The sequence below is a fragment of the Cervus elaphus genome, chromosome 22, assembly GCF_910594005.1.
Source record: "Cervus elaphus chromosome 22, mCerEla1.1, whole genome shotgun sequence".
In the NCBI taxonomy this organism is placed as follows: domain Eukaryota; kingdom Metazoa; phylum Chordata; class Mammalia; order Artiodactyla; family Cervidae; genus Cervus; species Cervus elaphus.
Genome location: NC_057836.1, coordinates 35,706,092 through 35,727,913, shown reverse-complemented (window position 1 = coordinate 35,727,913; position 21,822 = coordinate 35,706,092). Strand labels below are relative to the sequence as shown.

Genomic DNA, 21,822 nt, shown 5'->3' with positions numbered 1-21,822 from the left:
AAAGGGATAGTAAAAGGCCAATGAGCACTGAATTCCTGATAAAGTGTCAAATAAGATTTGAGGACACCTTACTGGAAGTGTTTTTAAGCAGTCTCTTTGTTTCACTGCTTTTCTTTTCTATTTTTCATTATCTAGAGGAACGTAAGATGCTGAACATTCACTGTGCCATATGTTTTTAATTCGTCTTGACTATAGAATTCTTATCTAACAAGTCACAATTAATGAGACTATGGTAGAAGAGGGCTCTGTTTTAGTTTTATGTCTATTTCCTGAAAGTTGTTTTCTTTTATATTAGAATTTTAATTTTTTCTCCAATACTGTAAGCCCTTTTCAAGAGGGCTCTGTCTTAGTTTTATGTCTATTTCCTGAAAGTTGTTTTCTTTTATATTAGAATTTTAATTTTTTCTCCAATACTGTAAGCCCTTTTCAAGCTCCCTTTGAGGAGTTTTTGTTTAGTTGCTAAGTCATGTCCAACTCTTTTGCAACCCCATGTTCTCTGTCCATGGGATTTTCCAGACAAGAATAGTGGAATGGGTTGCCATTTCCTTCTCCCTGGGGTCTTCCTGACCCAGGGTCTGGACCAGTATCTCCTGCATTACAGGCGAATTCTTTACCACTGAGCCACCAGGGAAGCCCCCTTTGAGAAGTTGCTTTAGCTTAAATCATGTGCATACTTTGCAGCAGTTCCATTTATCCGAGGTCAAGAGCACAATGGCATTTTGAAAAAAATTTCTTCAACTTTTTGTTCAAATGGAAATAGATAAATGAATATACACAAGAAACTATATAATTCCAAATAAAAAGACATGATATTCAATTGAGATGAATTATTAAAGACTGCATATATTAGGTGTTAGAACTAAAAACTTTGCTTATTTAAAATTTTTCCGTAAACATAGGGTTGATCCAATATCATAGAGAGGATAAAGTTCACCTTTTACGGGTAAATTTATGGCCAAGAAGGATAGAAATGGTATTTTTATAGTTTTTTCTAAGTGTAGATTTAGATCACATAATGGAATACATATATGTACTACTTATGTGGAGATTGTGCTAATGGCTCTTAGTAAGCAAACAGAGTTATGTTTGCGTATTTTCACTATTTTTATTTGCAGCAGGTATGTATCAGCTTTGGGTCTTTCTCTTCATAAATGAGAAACAAGGTGATCCGCATGCAGATTACACTTGTGTCCTTTTCCTCATTAACTTCATTGTTCAGTTAGCAAAGTCAGCTTGGCCTATATGATAGCTTAATTTGAGTTACTAGGAAAAAAAAAGATTTTATCTTGAATTCATCTTTAACCATATTTCAGAAAGAAACCGCATTTTGAAGCCTTAGATATTTTTTAAAATCTTTCATTTAACTACTTACACCTTTAAATCTCATTTTTTTTTTTAAATCTCATTTTTAATTGATGTAACTTAACTGGGGGAAATACTGAAGGATTCATCAACTTAAAGTGTAGGGGACTTCCCTGGCAGTCTAGTGGTTAAGACTTCACCTTCCAATGCAGGGGTTGTGGGTTGAATCCCTAGTTGGGGAGCTAAGATTGCACATGTCATGGCAAAAAAAAAAAAATCAGAAGCCATATTGTGACAAGTACAGCAAGGACTTTTAAAATGGTCCACATCAAAAAAAAATCTGAAAAATAGACTAAAACAATGTGTAAACATATAGATTATTTACAAATTCAGACCTATGGCGGGGGAAAAACCTAAATGATAGGGTATGACTTAATTGTATGAAGATATTCTTGGCTATTCAAATGAAAATCTGTTTTGAAAAAAGGGTCATTTAAAATTTCATTTATGTTACCTTTTCAAAATATGACAGTTGGATAGGTCAAGGTATGTGTAAAATAGAAAATGAATGAATTTGAATTGAAATATTTATAATATTTTGCTAAGAGAGATGAGTGTATGTTTCTAAATAATCCATGAGGCTTTGTACATAATGGCCAATATGAGAACAGTGTTTGTAAGACAGAATGATATAGTATACTGGCAAATTTTAGAAGGTATAGGTAGGATGCTTTTAATTGTAAATTCCCTGGAACATTATAGAGATGCCATATGAAAAAAATGTTAAGGTTTTATTATATATCACTTACTTACTCTTAAATTTAATTACTTAAACAGGTATAATTTTAAGTACATTTAACTTAAACAGGTATAATTTTAAGTACATTTAATGTACTCATTTGCTATACAATTTCATGAATTTTTTCATATATATATATCTTGTCCCTTTTAATTTACATTTCATAACTGACCTGGACTATAAATTGCTGAATTTGTAAAATAAGTAGGTTTTGTTGTTGTTGTTGTTGTTGTTTTTTTCTTTTTTTGTCTAAGGACTCTAGCTTCTTTTGGAAGAGAATCGTTTATTAACACATATAAGTTGGATTTCTTAGTATATATAGTTTCTTGTACTTTCAAATTGATTCAGATTTTAGTAGGTCATTTATAAGATTTTTATTCCTCCAAGATAGTATGAAAAAATTGCTTAGGGAAACACCATATTGCCCATAGCATTCTGAAGCTGGATGTATTTTTAAGCTACTTTGTATTGGGCCTGCTGAGTGAAGTTCACTAGAGTACTGTTAAGTGTTGCTGGGGTTTTAGCTTTTCATTCTAGGCTGGGTCAGTTCAGATTGCTCTAAAGATGCAAGCTCTCAACTAGCTCTAGAACCGTACCTTTTTAAAGATATGCTGTTTGTATGGGATGCTTTATTATAAAAAGGGAATTTTAGGATTTGTGCAAATCTGTAGAAATTGAAAACAGAGCATCCTTCCAAATGCTGAGGATATTGTGCTTTGGTTGTAAGACTTTCTGTAACTGTGTGGTTCCCATTTTGGATAATAACTTGGCTGAATCAGAAACATTTAAGATTTCTTCTATAGGTAAACATGTTCGAGAGAATACCTTTTTAAAACCAAATTAGGAAGCACCGAAGACAACATGAACTGTTTTTATTTTCTATTAAAAAAAAATAAAAAATATTCTACAACCCAACTTGTTAAAATGTTTCATATATATTACCATGTAGGGAGTCTAAACTATTATCAATAAATTTATACTTTCTTTCTAACTCATGAATTTAGAATTTTATAAATTAATTCTCACTAATTATTGATCAAATTTATTTAAGATTTTGATTTGCTATGAGTTGATGTTTCATGTTAAAAACAATTGTGCTGAATTCTAATGAACTCTATGCCATTTTTGTCAAATATGTCATTGATACTGGTTCAACTTACTGTCTTGTTAGATTGTCTTCATAGAAAATATGAAGAATTTTCTACTTAGGAAATAGTGAAGGAAAATATGATTATATTTTAATGTATCATATATAAAGTCAATTTTCTGTTTAAAAGGGCTTTATAGCAATATTTAAAATTTCCTTGTAACATACCTCGAATGATTCATTGCTTTTATTTTGTGTTGACAATAAGATAAAACATTCTCTTTTAAAATGTTAATAAGCCAACTGAAAATAGGAGGTTACACTTGTGCTTGATTTAAAATAAATAGTCCTGATAATCTCAATTAAAACACATGCAGGGTATCCTTAATCTATGAAATAGATTTTTCATGTGCATCAACTCAATGTGTATCTTTAGAACAATGCCTCCAAGCTTTTGCTGGCCATCATGGAAAGCCGACATGACAGCGAGAATGCAGAAAGGATTCTTTTCAACATGAGACCCAGAGAGCTGGTAAGAAACCTTCTGAAAGTCGTGTCAATAATGTGTAACCTAAAAGGGACAGTGTATAGTATATATGTCAGGGGAAATGTCTACTGGCTTTCCCTGGTCTACCAAGACATGATGGTACATCATGACCTGCCATTACTGATACCTCAGAAGGCTTATGAAAGCAAAGGCCTGTGTGATTTGGGTCCTTATGACTTCATTGGTTTATCCACTCTAAATACTTTTCTTAACCAGCTTGTTACACTTAACTGAACTATCTGCAAATTATTTTTGCCCCCAAAAAAGTTTAGTTTGTGTATTAGTATATATGTGAGATAAATAAAAAATGTTTGTACCCCTCAAAAATTATATTTACACCTCTTTCTGAAAATAAAAACAAAATAAATATCTTTTGCAGTTGTCCTTAGTGAAACATGACACGGTGTTCAGCCTGGAGAAAATTGCATGGAGACCTGATGGGAAATCCCCAGAGATCATTAGTGTTGTCTTCCTGTTGGAGAGGTTATACTTTCCTCCTCACTGTGACATGGGAATTATGAAGAAATATCAGCATGCTTTTAACAGCATTGAGTTTCAAAAGCATTGAGAACATTCTCAAACTGTATAGCCAGTCCCCTAATAACTAAGTCCTAGTTGTTTGAGTACCCCTGTTGGTGCTATGGGCAACTCTCTGAAGACACTTTTAATGTGTAAGCAGGATAAGTTCATTGATGTGAAAGAGCATTTGCTAAATATTAGAACAAATTGTGGGCCCGGGTGGTTCAGGGAAGGGACAGGGGAGCGATGTGTAATGTTAACAGGAAACATGGAAGGTTAGGAGAAGAGCAGAGAGGCAGGGAGGGTAGGAAAATATGATGTATGAAGGACCTCTTTTGCTCTCCAATAGTAAGGAATAGAGTGGAAGAATGCAGATAAAGAGAAAGATAAGGTGCAATTTGATTTAACATATTTAATGACAGCATAGTATCTGCAAGGCAGTGGGCTAGGAAGAACAAGACACTTCCTCATCCTCATAGTTAAGTGAAGGTGATGAGTTATGTTTTCATTCAACAGCAACTCCGCACAATGGTGCTTTGAAAATATCATTTACTTTATCTACAACACTATTGTCCCATCATCCACTTCCTCCTTGTGGCCCACCCTCAACCTTCTGCCTGAATGAATGCTTACCCTGAATTAATGCTTAGTGCTTACTGAGTGCGTCACACTTATTCCTACTGCAGGCAGGACTGTTAGGCTGGCCCCTTGCTGACTTCCGCTGGATGATAAGCTCCGTGTGGGCAGAAACTCTGTCATATCCACCACTGGGTCCTCAGGCAGAGAATGGTGTCTGTCCAGCACCATGTGTCCTTGTTACTAGTGGACGCTTGATAAATAACAGGTGCTTATCAGGGTTCCAAAGTCTCCTAATTCATGGGAACTTTGGCCCTGTCAGCTTTCAAAAATCGAAGCCAAATTTTCCAAGGAAAACAGCGAATTTTGTAGGAAAAGAATTCCATAATCATTTACATGAAGAAGGTTTCCAGTGTCATTTTCATTTAGAATTCTTGTATATTTTTCAAGTCTTAGGAGGCATTCCAGTTTTTAATTGTACCCCATAAACGAGGCAAATGCATGTTGTTTGTGGCATTTCAAGTCTTGATGTTCCTGTTGGTTTTTTGATAGGTGGATGTGATGAAGAATGCCTACAACCAAGGATTGGAATGCGATCACGGGGATGATGAGGGCGGAGATGATGGTGTTTCCCCAAAGGATGTTGGACACAATATCTATATCCTGGCCCATCAGGTATCACATTTTTTAATCTTTGTATTGTTTTGCTGATCTTACCAATCTCATCTTATGTCATGGCTTGCTGTCAATACTTTCAAGATCTGGTCCTTCCATTTATTCAGCACGTGTGTCCCTTGCTCTGAGTCAAGAGAAGAAAAAGCTCCCAGAATGCCTGCTGGTACCCCTAGGGCTGTGGTCAGAGCTGGTCCACAAGAAAACAGTACTTGGTACCAAAAACTGGGCCAGCAAGGAGGAGAGAATCCCACGTCAGAGCCTAAGGAATAGGTATCCATGGCAACAGATGGAAGTCTGGAAGCAGAGAGGACAGAGGCTCCTGAGAAGACAGGGAGTGTAAAGGAAAGGATGCATTCAGGTCAAAACAGACTTCTGGCCTCTTTGAATTGTAGACTGGGGTATTTCCTGCAGAACCTGTAAAGTGACAGCCTCTAACTGTTTTTTACCAGAATTCTAAAAGATATGAAGCTAAATTCACATTCTTTCAAAGGAAAACCATTTCTATTTTGTGTTAGTATGAAAACAGGTTCTTGGTTAGTGTTATTTGACATATTTAGTTCTTTTAACCTGAAGATCCACTTTAAACTTGTATCTTCTAATGCAGAGTTGTTTTAGAAGTTAAAAAATTGAGATGGACATATGTCCATTTGATTCTATCTATATCAGTTCAGTTCAGTTCTTGAGTCATGTCTGACTGTTTGCAACCCCATGGACTGCAGCATGCCAGGCTTCCCTGTCCATCACCAGCCCCCAGAGCATGCTCAAACTCATGTCCATTGAGTTGGTGATGCCATCCAACCATCTCATTCTTTGTCATCCCCTTCTCCTCCTGCCTTCAATCTTTCCCAGCATCAGGGTCTTTTCCAAGGAGTCAGTTCTTCACATCGTATAGTGATTATCTATATATCTCTCACTTTTTTACAGAATAAAGTCTAAACTTTAGACTCTCTTGCTAGTCATTTTCCCCCATTGACAATCTCTACCTTTTCTTGCTTCCCTGTATATCTTATCAGGTAATTAAACAAACATTGGTAGATATAAGTAAGACTTTGAATAGATTAACTTTCTGTTTTTAAAATTTGTCCAGTTTTTTGAGATGTAATAGACATACAGCACTGTGTAAGTTTAAGGTATTAAAAATTTCCTCTTTAGACAATTCTTACCCATCTCTGTCCTCATATAGAACTACCTAATGTATGTAACCTTGAGTATAACTTTTACAAAAAATTCAGAAAGGAGTCAAATTCTAAAAGATATTAATACAAGAAGCTGTGATAATTTTGTAGTATAGTTGCACCATTGAGAAGATTTTTAGGTCTCTCACAGTATGTTCTCAGCCACATCCAACTCTTGCAACCCTGTGGACTGTAATCCATCAGGCTTTTCTGTCAGTGGGATTTTTCAGGCAAGAATACTGTAGTGGGTTGCTGTTTCCTTCTCCAGGGGATCTTTCCAAGCCGGGGATCACATCTCCTGCACTTCTCCTGCATTGTTGATGGATTCTTTACCTGCTGAGCCGTCAAGGAACCTTCCCACAATATAGCAAAATAGAGAAGAGAAAAGGTCAGGGCAAATGGGTTATAGCTAGGAAGATGAGAGAATTTTAAGTATTAAGGAACTGAAAGCTAAGATGAAGAGATAACACTGAAGAAAGTAGGACACAGAGATTTAAGATGCGGAAGAGGTATAGTTTTAGAGAGAAAGAAATTGGGTGACAGCAATTGAATCAAGCCAGAGAAGGACTGTCCAGAGATTGAATGAGAGTAGAGAGGGGAAAAAAATCACAAACTGAGAATAAAATCGTAGTGGCTTCTACAACAAAGATAGAAATACAGTGACATAGCACGTGTACATGAGCAAGAAGTTATTTCAGAAGCTGCAGCATTGTGGAAGGAAAACCACTGAAAAAGAGAAGATCAGAGTGAGCAGTACTGAGTTTTAGAAGGAAGTCAGCGAGTCCAGCCACCCATCATGTTCTTTTGACTGAAAGCTAGTCTCGCTCTGCCTGGAAAGGTTATTCCACTGCCTGAGCAAGATCTAACCATGTGTCTTTCAAGTTGGAAGTGAACAACCCGACCAGCCAAGTCAGCCATGAGACAAATAAAAGAGCAGATGTTTGAGCCAGATTACCTCGAACCCATGGAGAAGACATTTAAAAATGTAATTTCATGTTATCAGTTATGAGTAACAATAAAAATCTTGTCAGGAAAGACCCATGTTAGGTCAGTTCAGTTTTAAACAGATTAAATACAAGAGTAGAGATTAGGTTTTGTTTTGTGGGTTTTGTTTTTTTTTTTGGCCATGCCACATGACATGTGGGATTTGGGATCTCACTTCCCTAACCCAGGAATCAAACCTGTGTCCCCTGCATTGGAGCTCAGAGTTCTAACCACTGGACTGCCAGGGAAATCCCAAGAATACAGATTTTTAAGACAAGTTAAGGTGAATGTTGAAAAGAGTGGAGAATAAGAATAAAGAATACAAAAGCTACTCTTAGATTGAAAGATAATGATTTAAATTATGAAAGAGGTTAAAAATGAAGGCAGCATAATGTCAGTGATTTTGATGGATTGGAGTTTATGAAAGTGCTTAGAGAGAAACAGATTCAACAATGATGGTGAAGTTGTGCAAGGAGTGGGGGATTCAGAACTACCTGTTAAAAAAAAAAGTAACGAAGAGCTAAAAACTACTTAACTGAAACGAAGAGATAATGGATGTGAAAATGGCCTGAGTGGATATCTAGAGGTTTCTGAATCTCCCCCAAACCGAAGTGTTAGGAGCTGTGATGGTACAATATATAGGCACATAAATAAGGCCAGACTTCAGGAAGAGGGAGAATGTCAGACTGAGTGAGGGAAGGAGATCTGGAATCCTTAAGGCCTTGTGATTAAACTGTAAGAGTGTAAACACGAAGCTGGAGTCTATAGGCGTCTCGGACGGGAGTGCAAGATGTACAGAGCAGTGTATGTAACCAGCAGGGAAGTTAAGCAGCGGTCTGCTTACTTTCTTACAATGACACTGGAAGTTGCTCCCTTGCCACTTTATTCATGTATGCCCTATGGGGTGGCTCCTCCCACTAGTTTTAATGAAAAGTTCAGTTTTCACTCAGAAGAGAGCCAACCCATGCTCTTTTGATCTTTCCTCAAGTGACTTCCTTGGCTGTCTCTAGGCCAGGATATTGTCCTGGTTTCTTAGGAGGCAGAGATGGTTGCTGAGTTCCTCCTTATGAATCTGTTGTCCAAACAGCCTCCACACTGAGGCACAAATGCCAAAGACAGTGGTTGTAAGCCTTGCTTTGCAAGTAGCCATGTAGCCGTGCTCCGAGAGTGTTCTGGGGTCCAGGCTTGGCTGTGTCCGTTGTGAGTGTGGAGTTGTCTGGCTCTGTGATGCTGATGACCCTGCAGATTGGTTTCTGCCTTTGCACAGTTCAGTAATTCCAAAACTGAGGTTCAGCTTCCTCCTCGTTTTACTATAATCATCTTTTGCACAGACAGTCTATTTTGGTGCCCTCAGACTTTCAATTTTTGTTGTTATTCTTTTCATGGTAGTTGGGTAGTTCTGCTTTTTCTACCATGACATCCTTTTTGGCCCTTCCTGTGGTTGGTGTTACGAGAAACAAATAATGCTTCTTGTAAGTGTCTTGTCTGATCTACATAGAACTATCAATACTTGAAAAAGGGAATTTCTTAAGTTCTAATACCATAGTGACATGCAGAGTAATTTCCTTAAAATTCAGCTATGTGTCCTTTTACATTTTCTGTCCTTCACATGCTCGTCTCATGCATCTCTGCCTCCTCTCTCTGCTTTAGCTTTGGTCTTTAATATTCTACTTTCTTCCTATTCCTTCTCTTTATTCCTGTCTTTCTATAAAACAGCCATTGTGTGAAATCTAGAACAATGTTAGGTACTTTAGATAAGTTTAACATATATGAAGTCCTGTTGTTTCTTTAGGGCTTCCCTGGTAGCTTAGATAGTAAGGAGTCCACCTGCAATGCAGGAGACCTGGGTTCGATTCCTGGGTTGGGAAGATCGCCTGGAGAAGGGAATGGCAAACCACACCAGTATTCTTGCCCCCCCAAAAAAATCCCATGGACAGAGGAGCCTGGAGGGCTACAGTCCATGGGGTCACACAGAGTCAGACATGACTAACACACACACATTGTTTCTTTGATTCCCTGTGGCAGTTCTGTTTTTGTGAGACTTTATTTTATGTTAATTTTATTTTCTTCCCCAGTTTTATTAAGATACAATTGACACATAATATTGTATAAGTTTAAGGTGTGAAGTATGTTGATTTGATACCTTAGTTAATACCCAGTTTAGTCACATGATTGTGATTTTTCTTTTGTGTCGAGAACATTTAAGATCAACACTTTGGGCAACTTTCAAGTTTATGATACAATATCACTAACTCTAATGACTGGGCTATACATTAGCTCCTCAGAATCTGTTAATCTTTTAACTGGGAGTTTGACTCCCATACCTCCCTTTTTCCTCCACCTCCCAAACCTTGGTAAACACCACTCTATCTCTGCTTCTCTGAGTTTGTCATTGCTAGATTCCACATATAAGTGATATCATGCAGCATTTGTCCTTTTCTGTCTTACTTATTTCATTGAACATAGTGCTCTCAGGGTTCATCCAGGTTGTTGCAAACAGAGAGATCTTCCTCATGGTTGAATAAGATTCCACTGTGTATCTATATTGGATCTTCTTTATCCATTCATTGATTGAAAGACAACCACATTGCTTCCATGTCTTGGCTATTGTGAATAATGCTGCAGTGAGCATGTGAGACCGTTTATTTCAGTACCTGCTAGAATTGAGAAGCATATGGAGAAATGTGAAATGTTATGTGCCTTGCAGGATTCAGAGAAGTATTAGATAGCTTGCCTATGGAAAGCAAAAGTAACTCCTGGCTCTTAAGGCAAGAAAAATGGATCACTTTAATTGGATATATGAGATTATTTTTAAATATAGGCTTTAAATTTTTTCATCATCATTTCCCCATGTCATTAAATAGTCTTTGAAAACACAGTTTAAATGTCTGCATAATTGTTCACCATTTTATTGCACCATAATTTATTTAATCACTTTTATTGTTAGACATTTAGGCTTCTAATGTTTTCAATATTATAAATTATGCTATGATTAACATCCTCATGCATTAATGTTTGTCTGCTGCACTGACTATTTTCCTAGGATAAATTCCAAGAAGTTTAATTACTAGGTTTCATGGTAGTAACTATTTTATGGTTCTTGGTGCACATTATAAAATTGTTTTTCACCATGTGATGGCAATCATCTTACTGAATCCTAAAATTATTACCATTTAAATAAAGATTGACCAAGCTGAATAGTGTCAGGAACACAGTGACCACTCAATACATGTTTGTTGAATAAATTAATGAGGTAGATGAAAAGGAATTTCATCTTAATCCACATCTTTTGGATTCCTAATAAAATGAATTATCTTTTAATATGTTAGTTGGTCATTTCTGTTTATTATCTGAATTGCTTGAAAATGTGTCTGTCCATTCTTCAGTTGGGTTTCATTTTTTTCTTTGTGAATTTTAATTAAGGTCAACAAATCTTAGTCATAGTAGTTACATCTACTTCATCCTGGTTCATTTTCTTTCTAATGTTTTAATGATAATTTTTTCCACTACCTTGATATCTTTAAACCCTCACCTAGATTTTCTTCTGGTATCTAGGAAATTCAGTTTTTGCTCTTAATTGTTTGATTTTTCCATGTCATAATGCAAGAATAATATAAAGGTACATTCTTGTGCTAATTTATCTGTAAAGATATAGTCCAAGATTTAGTAGTAACAGCAGTCTGGGAGGGCAGGGTTTCTAGTAATTATGTGACCGTGATGTATGTAGGATATTAGAGACCAGGACCAAAACCCAAACGACCTTCAGGGCCAAGCAAAAGTGGGTGATGTGAGGGCAGGTGAGACTGGGACTATCTGGTGATCTGGTAAGCTGTTCCTTACCTCTGTCGACTTTCCAATTGGGATTGCAGGCACTAAATTTCCTATTCCTCCACTACTTCAAAATGTCTGAATTTTTAAATTTAAAACATTGTGAAATCTAATTTTAAAAAATTGACAACTCATTCAAAAATTTTAAAAACGTCAAGCATGCCAACCAAAATTTACCAGCAGGCAGAATGCAACTTGTGAAATGTAGTTTGCCACTTGTGAATTTCTTTAGTCGCTAAGTCGTGTCCAGCTCTTCGACCCCATGGACTGTAGCCTGCTAGGCTCCTCTGTCCTAGGGATTTTCCATGTAAGAATACTGGAATGGGTTGCCACTTCCTTCTCCAGGGGATCTTCCTGGCCCAAGGATCAAACCCACATCTCCTGCATTAGCAGGTGGATTCTCTACCACTGAGCCACCAAGGAAGCCCTCTTGTGGACTAAGGGATCTAAATTTCTCATTCCGTTTTTATTCAATTATATGGTCTTTTTGAGTGTTTTACCAGATGTCAGTCACTGTACTAGATACTAGGAATACAGCAGTGAGGGAAAGCAGCAAGAAATCAGCTCTCAGGGGACCTAGATTCTGACTGGGAGCAGTGAGGAGTAGACAAACCAGAGAGAACAGATAGTCATACAAACTCTGCAGTGAATGAGAAGAGGGTGGGGTGAAAGACACTCAGGAGGTCGATTGCAGAATGACTGATCAGGAGAGTTTTCTCTAGGGAGGTGATATTGAAGCTAGATCTAGGTAAAAAAAAGCAGAAGTCAGCAATATGTAATGGGGCAGTGTGGGGGAGCATCCCAGAGATGTCTGGAAAGTGGCAATAAGCTTGGCATGTTTCCAGTGGTAGAAGACCTGTGTAGCTGGACCCTCACCCAGCTCCCAGCACTTAAACACTATACTGATTACAAACACTGCACCTGAGGCTTATTTATTATAAGATTATCATTCAGGAACATTTATTGATTAAGCACCTCTTTTTTTTTTTTGGCTTTGCTGGATCTTCATTGCTGTATGGACTTTTCTTTAGTGGCAGTGGGCAGGGGCTCCTCTTGGTTGTGGTGCATAGACTTCTCATTGTGGCTTCTCTTGTTGCAGAAGATCACCGGGTCTAGGTTGCATGGGCTGCAGTAGTTGTGGCACATGGGCTTAGTTGCCCTGCAGCATGTGGGATCTTCATGGACCAGAGATCAAACCTGTGTCCCCTGCATTGGCAGACAGATTCTTAACTACTGGACCACTATGGGCATCCCTTGGTCTTGCTTTTTCCCTCCTACTGAACATCTCTTATATCAGGCATCATTTTAGTTGCTAAGATAGAACATGAATAAGTGAAAGTGAAGTCACTCAGTCGTGTCCGACTCTTTGTGACCCTGTGGACTGTAACCCACCAGGCTCCTCCGTCCATGGGATTCTCCAGGCAGGAATACTGGAGTGGGTTGCCATTTCCTTCTCCAAAGTTGCCATCAAAAAGCTCACGGTTAAGTGTGTGTTGGAGCAGAGAGAGCTAAGTTGCTTCAGCTGTCTCCGACTCTGTGTGACCCTATGAATTGCAGACCACCAAGCTCCTCTGTCCATGGGACTCTGCAGGAAAGGATACTGGAGTGGGTTGCCATGCCCTCCTCCAGGGGATCTTCCCAACCCAGGGATTGAACCTGTGTCTCTTACGTCTGCCTACATTGGCAGGCAGGTTCTTTACCACTAGCACCACCTGGGGAGCCCTGGAGTGGAGAGAGGAAGACAGATAAATTATGATAATCTAACATACTTTTGTTAAAATGGAGATATGTACAAGACACACTTCTCTTAAGTCAGGAGAGAATTCATGGAAGTGACACTTGAACTGAATCTTGACAAATAGGGGAATTGGGGAGAACATTCCAGGCAGAGGCAACAACTTCTGCAAACATACACCATAGACATTTTAGAGAAAGGAACTCCTTTGGGGAATATTGGTAAGGATTTGGTATGGTATCTTCTTATGTCTTTATTTGAAATTAATTACAATAATTTTAATTGAGTCAACATGTTTCATAACTGTAATGACCCTGATTGTAAGCATTTAACAAACGTCGCGTGATTGAGTGAATGAATGACTGGGACATGATATACTCTAAAACTTTAATATTTTTAACGTAAGTATAATAATTAAAAAAGAAAGATATTTTCCTGTTCTCATTACCACAATCAAAATTGATGGTATTTCCTCCCCCTGGAGTATAAATCCTGTGCACAAACAATTATTGTTTCTGATCCTATGCTAAGTATTGTACCTAGCTATAGTAGATACTCAACAAGAGTTTAGGAGAATAATGTATTGCAAAAATTCATGCATGCTGATAGTGTTTTTATGTAATACAGGTACTCTAAGATTTACAGAATCCTGCAAAATTGACATTAGCATTCTCACAGTCAAGGATATCACTCAGCTGCTGTGGACTTTCTTTTTAATTTAGTAGTTTATTTTTTTCCAGTCATATCAGCAAACTCTACATAGACAGGACCCTATAATATCTTCCCTCATATCAGGAACTTTTCTTACTTTCATTCATGATACCATCTTTCCTCTGAACTAACAAAATATCTCTTCTTGTTTTTAAAATTCATTTATTATTACCTTAGTTCCTCTAAAGCTCAAATAGAAACCTAGTTACCCCATTTCCAGTCAACAGTGGTCTTTGTTTGAGTTCTGTTATGTCCACCCCTCCCAAAAAAAAAAAAAACTGCTATATTCTTTCTCACTAGCTTATGCTGTGTATAATTCTAGAATTGTTCTTTATTTCATGTATGTAGATCTTGGCTACATTATTAGTAGTAGATTCGCAAACTCTGGGCACCCATGAAGCCTCATTTAAAAACTTTTTTTCATGAAGAAAACTATATCAGGGAAAAATGCTTAGGTATTTAACCCCTCAAATAGGCTCCTGCATATCTTTCAACAAGCACCAAAGAATCTTTGGATTACTGCCTTTCATGTGACCTCTCAGAGTCATGGTTAGTGGGAGCAGTAAAAAAAAAAAAATGTAGTCCAGGAAGTGGATTGTAATTGGACTTCTAATTGTTAGTTTGGTGTGAGGATCATCAGGCCAAGTTCAGTGGAAGCAATTATTTCTCTGCTTAACATTTCATGTTTGGTAGACTTATATTTATTTCTGTGTGACATTATTAGAGCATCAATCTGAATTCTAGGAATGTAGAAGGCCTTTGTTGTGTCTTCGGCCCCTCTTTAAAATTTACTATTATTATTCTGTACCTGTTTTTTGACTGTGCTGTTTTCATTGGGCTTCCTTGGTGGCTCAGATAGTAAAGTGTCTGCCTGCAATGCAGGAGACCTGGGTTCGACCCTGGGACAGGAAGATCTCCTGGAGAAGGGAATGGCAACCCACTTCAGTATCCTTGCCTAGAGAATTAGGTGGACAGAGGAATCTGACGGGCTACAGTCCATGGGGTGGCAAGCTTTTCTCCAGCTGCAGCAAGCAGGGGCCACTCTTTACTTGTGATGTGTGGCCTTCTTACTGCAGTGGCTTCTCTTATTTTGGAGCACGGGCTCTAGGGCACATGGACTTCAGTAGTTGTGGCTCCCGGACTCTCGAGCACAGGCTCAAATGTTGTGGCACATGGGCATAGCTGCTCCGCAGCACATGGGATCCCTGGATCAGGAATCAAACCTGCATCTCCTGCGCTGTCGGTGGATTCTTTCCCTCTGAGCCGCCAGGGAAGCCCTCTTGGGCTCCTCTTTAGGTCTGCTCTGATTTCAACCATAGTCTTGAATTCAAAGTCCATTAGTAGAGCTATCGATACCAGGCAGGGCTGTTTCTGTGTATTTTTTCTCCATACAGGGTAATACATACATCCCCTAGCATATTTTAACCTTTGAGTTGTTTCCTTGTCCCCAAGCAAAGCTAGTATCTTTTTCTTCCCCTTTAAGGGTGAGAGGATGGTAGGAACTGCCATCCTGTTTCAAGATCTAGGGTGCTTTCTGTCATGCTGATGGAATTTGTTATTAATTTGTTATTAATGAGTTGCTATTGCTCATTAATCTGTTTTTTTCCCTTAAAATTCTAATCTCACAGCTTGAGCTATATTCATTTTAAGGGATATGCAAATACATAACTCTAAGTAGCTAAATTTTAATTTATACCAAAGTCATATGAAAAGTATTTATTGCTCAGATTGCTTAAAATGTTTTCCCTAGAGACCTAGGCTGCTTCACCTCTCTGCCACGTCTATTTTCTTATGCTAATAGGTAGTCATCAGCGTTGCTTCATTTTATTCATAGAAATAGAAGGATGGGCCTGTAATTGGATATATGACTTCCATCCTTAATATCTTTAAAGGATTTTAACTAACTTAACAAATACTTCGTCTTTATTATTGCTTGAAGTGCAGAGAGTAGAAAACACAGCTGGGTTTTCAACCCACAGTGATATGTTGGCTAGAATATGGTACAAACTGCTTAACGTGTATTCACCCTGAACTCCATGTTCTTTCCATTAGCTGATTATGCCACTCAACTTCTCTGACTTCATCTTTCTCTTGGGCGGGGTGGGGAGCGGGGCTGAGTTTCCATGAGCTATGTTTGGAAAGCGGACTTCCAAAGAGTTATTGGACACTAACTACAGAGTAGTTGGACTGTAATGACTCTTTTACTGAGTTAGATTATGTTTTAAGTAATGTAACAAAGTAACTAACTGGACAGCAAGGAAATCAAACCAGCCAATCCTAAAGGAAATCAACCCTGAATATTCGTTGGAAGGACTGATGCTGAAGCTGAAGCTCCAATGCTTTGGCCACCTGATGCGAAGGGCTGACTCATTAGAAAAGACCCCAATGCTGGGAAAGATTGAGGGCAGGAGGAGAAGGGGATGACAGAGGATGAGATGGTTGCATGGCATCATCAACTCAATGGATATGAGTTTGAGCAAACTCTGGGAGATGGTAAAGGACAGGGGAACCAGGCATGCTGCAGTCCGTGGAGTCGCAGAGTTGGACATGACTTAGCATCTGAACAAGAACAACAAAACTAACCAGCTACTAGATATTTATGTATCTATTTTTACCTTACCTACTTATAAAAGGAATCTGATGTTGAATAAGAATTGCACTTGTGTAATTAGACTGTTAGAATAAAAGATCAAAAGGCTTGAGAAGGAAAAGAATCGAAATATGCTAAGTATCTTACCCAATATCCTTCTTGTTTATCAGTGGTAGCACTGAGCTTCTTGGTAATAACCAAGAGTGAAAAATAATGGGCAATACAAGTCATATCTATACTATTCATTTATGACCAACTTATTACTGTTATTTAATTCTAAAAGAAACATATACAAGGGCAGAAGACAGCATGGTAAACAATGTTTTCTACAGTGTTCTGCAGAATACCCCAGAAAAAAAATGAACATAGCTGTTTTTAGTCTTCAGGGATAAATAATGATCTATATTTTTGAGTTATAATCAAGAGCTGAATATAAATAAATGTGAAGCATGTACAACAGTCATTCTGAAAATATGTATGTAAGGTCACTTCATAGAGAGACTTTCATATTGTAGAAACTTTCCAATATGTGAATTTAGTTGAAAATAGCTTTTTTAAATATCAAGAAATTATTTTATCAAATAACAGAAAATACGCTTATCCTAATTGCCCAGCTACGTGAAAAACCTGCTGTTAGTCTTGGCAAATAGATATGTAGAAATGTAAGCAATTAAAGGAACTTTGCCTGAAAACTGAGCATAATTGCAAGTTTTCTTGTCTCAAAGAAATAGGAAAACCAGGATCAGCTATTTTCTCACTACAAAAAAGATATTTTTCTATGTTGCTATCATATGGCAGTTTGACATAAGGAAATACATTGTTGTTTGTTGTTCAGTTGCTGTGGTGGCTGATGCTTTGCAATGCCATGGACCATAGGCCTCGAGGCTCCTCTGTCCTCCACTTTATCCCTGCGTTTGCTCAGATTCATGCCTGTTGAGTTGGTGATGCTATCTAACCATCTCATCCTCTGTTACCCCCCTTTCCTTTTGCCTTCAATCTTTCCCAGCATCAGGGAAAAATATTATTAACTAATATTATTTTGAGCATTAATTTTTCTATGTTTCGTGGCAACCAAGGCATAGAAAGAAATATGTAAGTTACATGGTAACATATAATGTAAAATAACACCGCACCCAGACCCAGCCCCCCACAAAAAAACAAACCCATATTGATGATTAGTGAAGTACAACACTTCATTGTACCGGAGGTGTATAGGAATTGATTGAGGGAAGCTTCACTAGTAGGATTAATTACTGGTCATATGATAGAAGTTTAGATTAATACAACTTTGCAATTTAAAAAGGCCTGTCAGATTCTAAATTTTAAAAAGTACTTAGCTGTATCCTGTTGCCATACAGCAAAGTAATAGAAGGCAATTGTATTTTCAGTAACAACTTTAACATGATGTGAGGACTGACGATTGTGTCCACAAATATTCCTACATACACAGCCAGCACCTGGACAGAGCCTGGAAGTGCTCCATCAACTTTAAGGTTCATCAGATTTATTTTCAGGACTTTAAATTCATTCTCAGTTCATTTTTAAGTCAGTGTAAATTTATTGATCACGTACTATCACCTGGTTATGTTCTCAGCAAACAGATGCAGATTCTATGCTCAATGAGCCTGATCCCTGAGATCACATTGCCAGTTCCTTTTGAGGCAGCTATTCTAGAGACACCAACTGTACCACAGATGGAGAAATCTGAGGGCATGGCAGTGAGATATAGTCTCTGCTTTCATGGAATTTACCCTTTATTACTGGGAGACATAAAGACAATCAAGGGCTTCCCTGGTGGCAGCAAAGAATACACCTGCCAGTGCAGGAGCTGCAGGTTCGATCCCTGGGTTGGGAAGATCCGCCAGAGAATGAACTGGCAATCCACAACAGTATTCCTGCCTGGGAGATCCCACAGACAGAGGATCCTGGTGGGCTACAGTCCATGGCGTCACAAAAGAGTCAGACACGACTGAGTGACGAAACAACAACCACATAAAGACAATCACAGCATAGCAACCCTGTGGACAGTGTGTTCCTGGGATGCTCTGGGATCTCAGGTTAGGAGTGTGCACAGGAAAGTGAGTGTGTGGCTGAGACAGAGAGGGAGAGAGAGTCAGAGAAACAGAGACATCACTTTCCCCCTACTCGATCATTTGCTCAGCATTCAAGCAGGCAAATCAACTTCTCTAAAAAAAACCCCTAGCCCACTGACCCGTAGCTCTGCTCCCTTTTTTAGCCAAACGATCAAAAGTTGTATACAGTTGCTACCTCCGTTTCTTCTTTCTATTCTCTCTGAAATCCTTCCCTGCCAGGCTTTCCTCCTGACCATGCCACCAGGACAGCTCCTAACGAGGTCACCAGTGACTGTCACCTGAATAATTGAATGGCTCATCCTCAGTCTCCATCGTATTTCTCTTGTCACTAACATTTCACACAGTGGGATGCTCTCTTCTTGAAATGCTTAGCTTTCTTGCTGCACAGTTTTCTACTCTTTCTGCCTTCTTCCCAGCGCTGGTTCCTATTCCTCTCCCGTTTCTATCAGAAGGAGAGTTCCAGGACCCATTCCACGGCTCTGATCTTCTCAACGGACACTCAGATGATCTCATTCTGTCATGTGACTTTCAACACCAGATGTACCATAATCAACTCCCAGTTTATATCTTCAACCTGAGTCTCTCCTCTGAACACAGATTTGTACATCCAGCTGCTTAAGATCTTCATTTGAATGTCTTTTTAGGCCTCTTGTTCGTGTGTACTAAGTCACTCAGTTGTCTCCAACTCTTACCCACCCCATGGACTGTAGTCCACCAGGCTCCTCTGTCCATGTAATTTTCCACCAAGAATACTGGAGTGGGTTGCCATTTCCTTCTCCAGGGGAATCTTGCTGACCCAGATATCAAAACCTCATCTTCTTACATCTCCTGCATTGACAGGTGGGTTCTTTACCACTGTGCCACCCAGGAAGTCTGCATTTGAATGTCTTTTTAGGCATCTCACACTTTACATTATTTGTAATTAAACTCTTGATTCTGCCACAGTCTTTTAAACTTAGATACAACACCCAGACCCTAAAAACATGAGTTTTATTTTATTCATGAATGTGTTGCCCAGTGCATAGGACTGTGCTTAATACAGGAAATACTTTGATTGAGTGATTAAATGAGCGACTGTTACAGTCAACAAGTTCCATAGATGACTAGAAAGGGAAGAGGTTAGCATTGGTGTTACTGTAGAGGGCTTTGTGGAGGGGCTAACATTTTATTTTACTTTTAAAAATATTTATTTATTTAGCTGTATCAGGTCTTAGTTGCTGCATGTGGGATCTTCAACTGTGTCATGGAAACTCTTAGATGTGGCATGTGGGATCTAGTTCTCTGACCAGGGATTGAACCCAAGGCCCCTCCATCAGGAGCTCAGAGTCTGAGCCAATGGATCATCAGGGATTCCCAAGGGAGCTAACATATTCAAGAAACCCTGCGTATTGATAAGATTTGTTTTGTTCAATCGCTAGGTTATGCCCGACTCTTTGAGACTCCATAGACTGCAGCACACCAGTCTTCCCTGTCCTTCACCATCTCCCGGAGTTGGTCAAACTCATGTCCATTGAGTTGATGATGCCATCCAACCATCTCTTCCTCTTTTTCCCCCTTCTCCTCCTGCCTTCAATCTTTCCCAGCATCAGGATCTTTTCTATTGAATTCGCTTTTCGCATCAGATGGCCAAAGTACTGGCACTTCAGCTTCAGCATCAGTCCTTTCAATGAGTATTCAGGGCTAATTTCCTTTAGGATTGACTGGTTTGATCTTGTTTTCCAAGGGACTTTCAAGAGTGTTCTCCAGAACCACAGTTCAAAAGCATCAATTCTTTGGTGCTCAGCCTCCTTTGTGGTTCAACTCACATCCATACATGACTACTGGAAAAACCATAGCTTTGACTATATGCACCTTTATAGGCAAAGGGATATCTCTGCGTTTTAATACTCTGTCTAGATTTGTCATAGCTTTTCTTCCAACAAGCAAGTGTCTTTTAATTTCATGGCTGCAGTCACTGTCCCCAGTGATTTTGGAGCCCAAGAAAATAAAGTCTGTCACTATTTCCATTTCTTCCCCATCTGTTTTTCCAAGTGATGGGACAGGATGCCATGATCTTAGTTTTTTGAATGTTGAGTTTTAAGCCAGCTTTTCACCCTCATCTTTCACCTTCATCAAGAGGCTCTGATAAGATTTAGATAAGCAGAGATAAGAGAAAAAGGCATTTCCATCGCAGGGAAGAAATGAGCAGAGGAACCGGAAGTAGTCATCATGATATGTGTATGGAAGTGAGGTGCTCCGGGACATCAGGAGGTGGAGCAGCATTGTACAGATGTAGGGGTAGCGGTGGAGGGACATACCTTACGAAATTCTGGAGGGTTTTAAGTGCCAAAAAAGAATTCATTTGATATATTTATTGAAATATAGTGTAAGTTTCTACTAAATTCTTCCTTAGGATACTTAGTTATTATTTATGTTGCCATAAAATTAATGAGACATTAAAGGATTTTGTTGAATGCTAAATGCACTAACACAGAGATGAATGTGTCGGCTTTAAAGGTATCCACCAACTCAAAAGCATTACAAGTCTCCAAAAGATATTTTAATGACTGTACTTTTTAATGACATGTGCTAATTTATATCCTGACAGTATTAAGCAAGTATTTAAAGACAGATCAACACTGAAATGTTGTGAAGTAATTAGCCTCCAACTAATAAAAAAATAATAATAATAATAAAAAATAAATAAGACAGATCAATTAGATACAAACCCATGAGAAAATGTAATTGGTAAACAGGTAAGCCAGTATAAAAACACTAATGTCATTGCACAAGGAGTATCCTGGATGTATGTGTTGGTGTGTGCATACTTTCATGTATCTGCCTATGTTTACTGGTTAACTTGTTTTTCCAGCTCAAACATAAATGAAGAAAGGTTAACATATAGCTGACACTTTATTCCAAGGACACATTGTAGAAGTATGAGATGGGATGGGCTGTCAGGACAAAAGGATCTACTTTCCTCTTTTAATCAATAGATTCAGTGGTAGAATATTAAGGTGGTATGTGAGAATAGTTCTTTTCTGACTTAGTAGTTGAGAGACTTCTGTAGGTATGTTGAATCTTACTAGTAACGTGATGAGCTGGCCCAGCCTTTGTGTTTTGTGGCTGTTGGCGCATTTGGAGTTTTAGAATTACTTACAGAGGCACAGAAAAGTGAAAGACCACAGTGACAAAATAATGCTAGAAGATAAACTGTTGAAC

General features: G+C 38.4%; 1 protein-coding gene across 3 annotated transcripts in view; it reads left to right on the top strand.

The window, feature by feature from the left end:
• Positions 1–21,822, top strand: part of ITPR2 (inositol 1,4,5-trisphosphate receptor type 2) — a 563,379-nt gene that overhangs the window by 387,541 nt on the left and 154,016 nt on the right. For all 3 annotated transcript variants that reach the window (XM_043881798.1, XM_043881799.1, XM_043881800.1), the window contains 2 exons: positions 3,625–3,720; positions 5,383–5,505. In XM_043881798.1, coding sequence (XP_043737733.1) covers positions 3,625–3,720; positions 5,383–5,505 — 219 coding nt within the window. The remainder of the gene's footprint in view (positions 1–3,624; positions 3,721–5,382; positions 5,506–21,822) is intronic.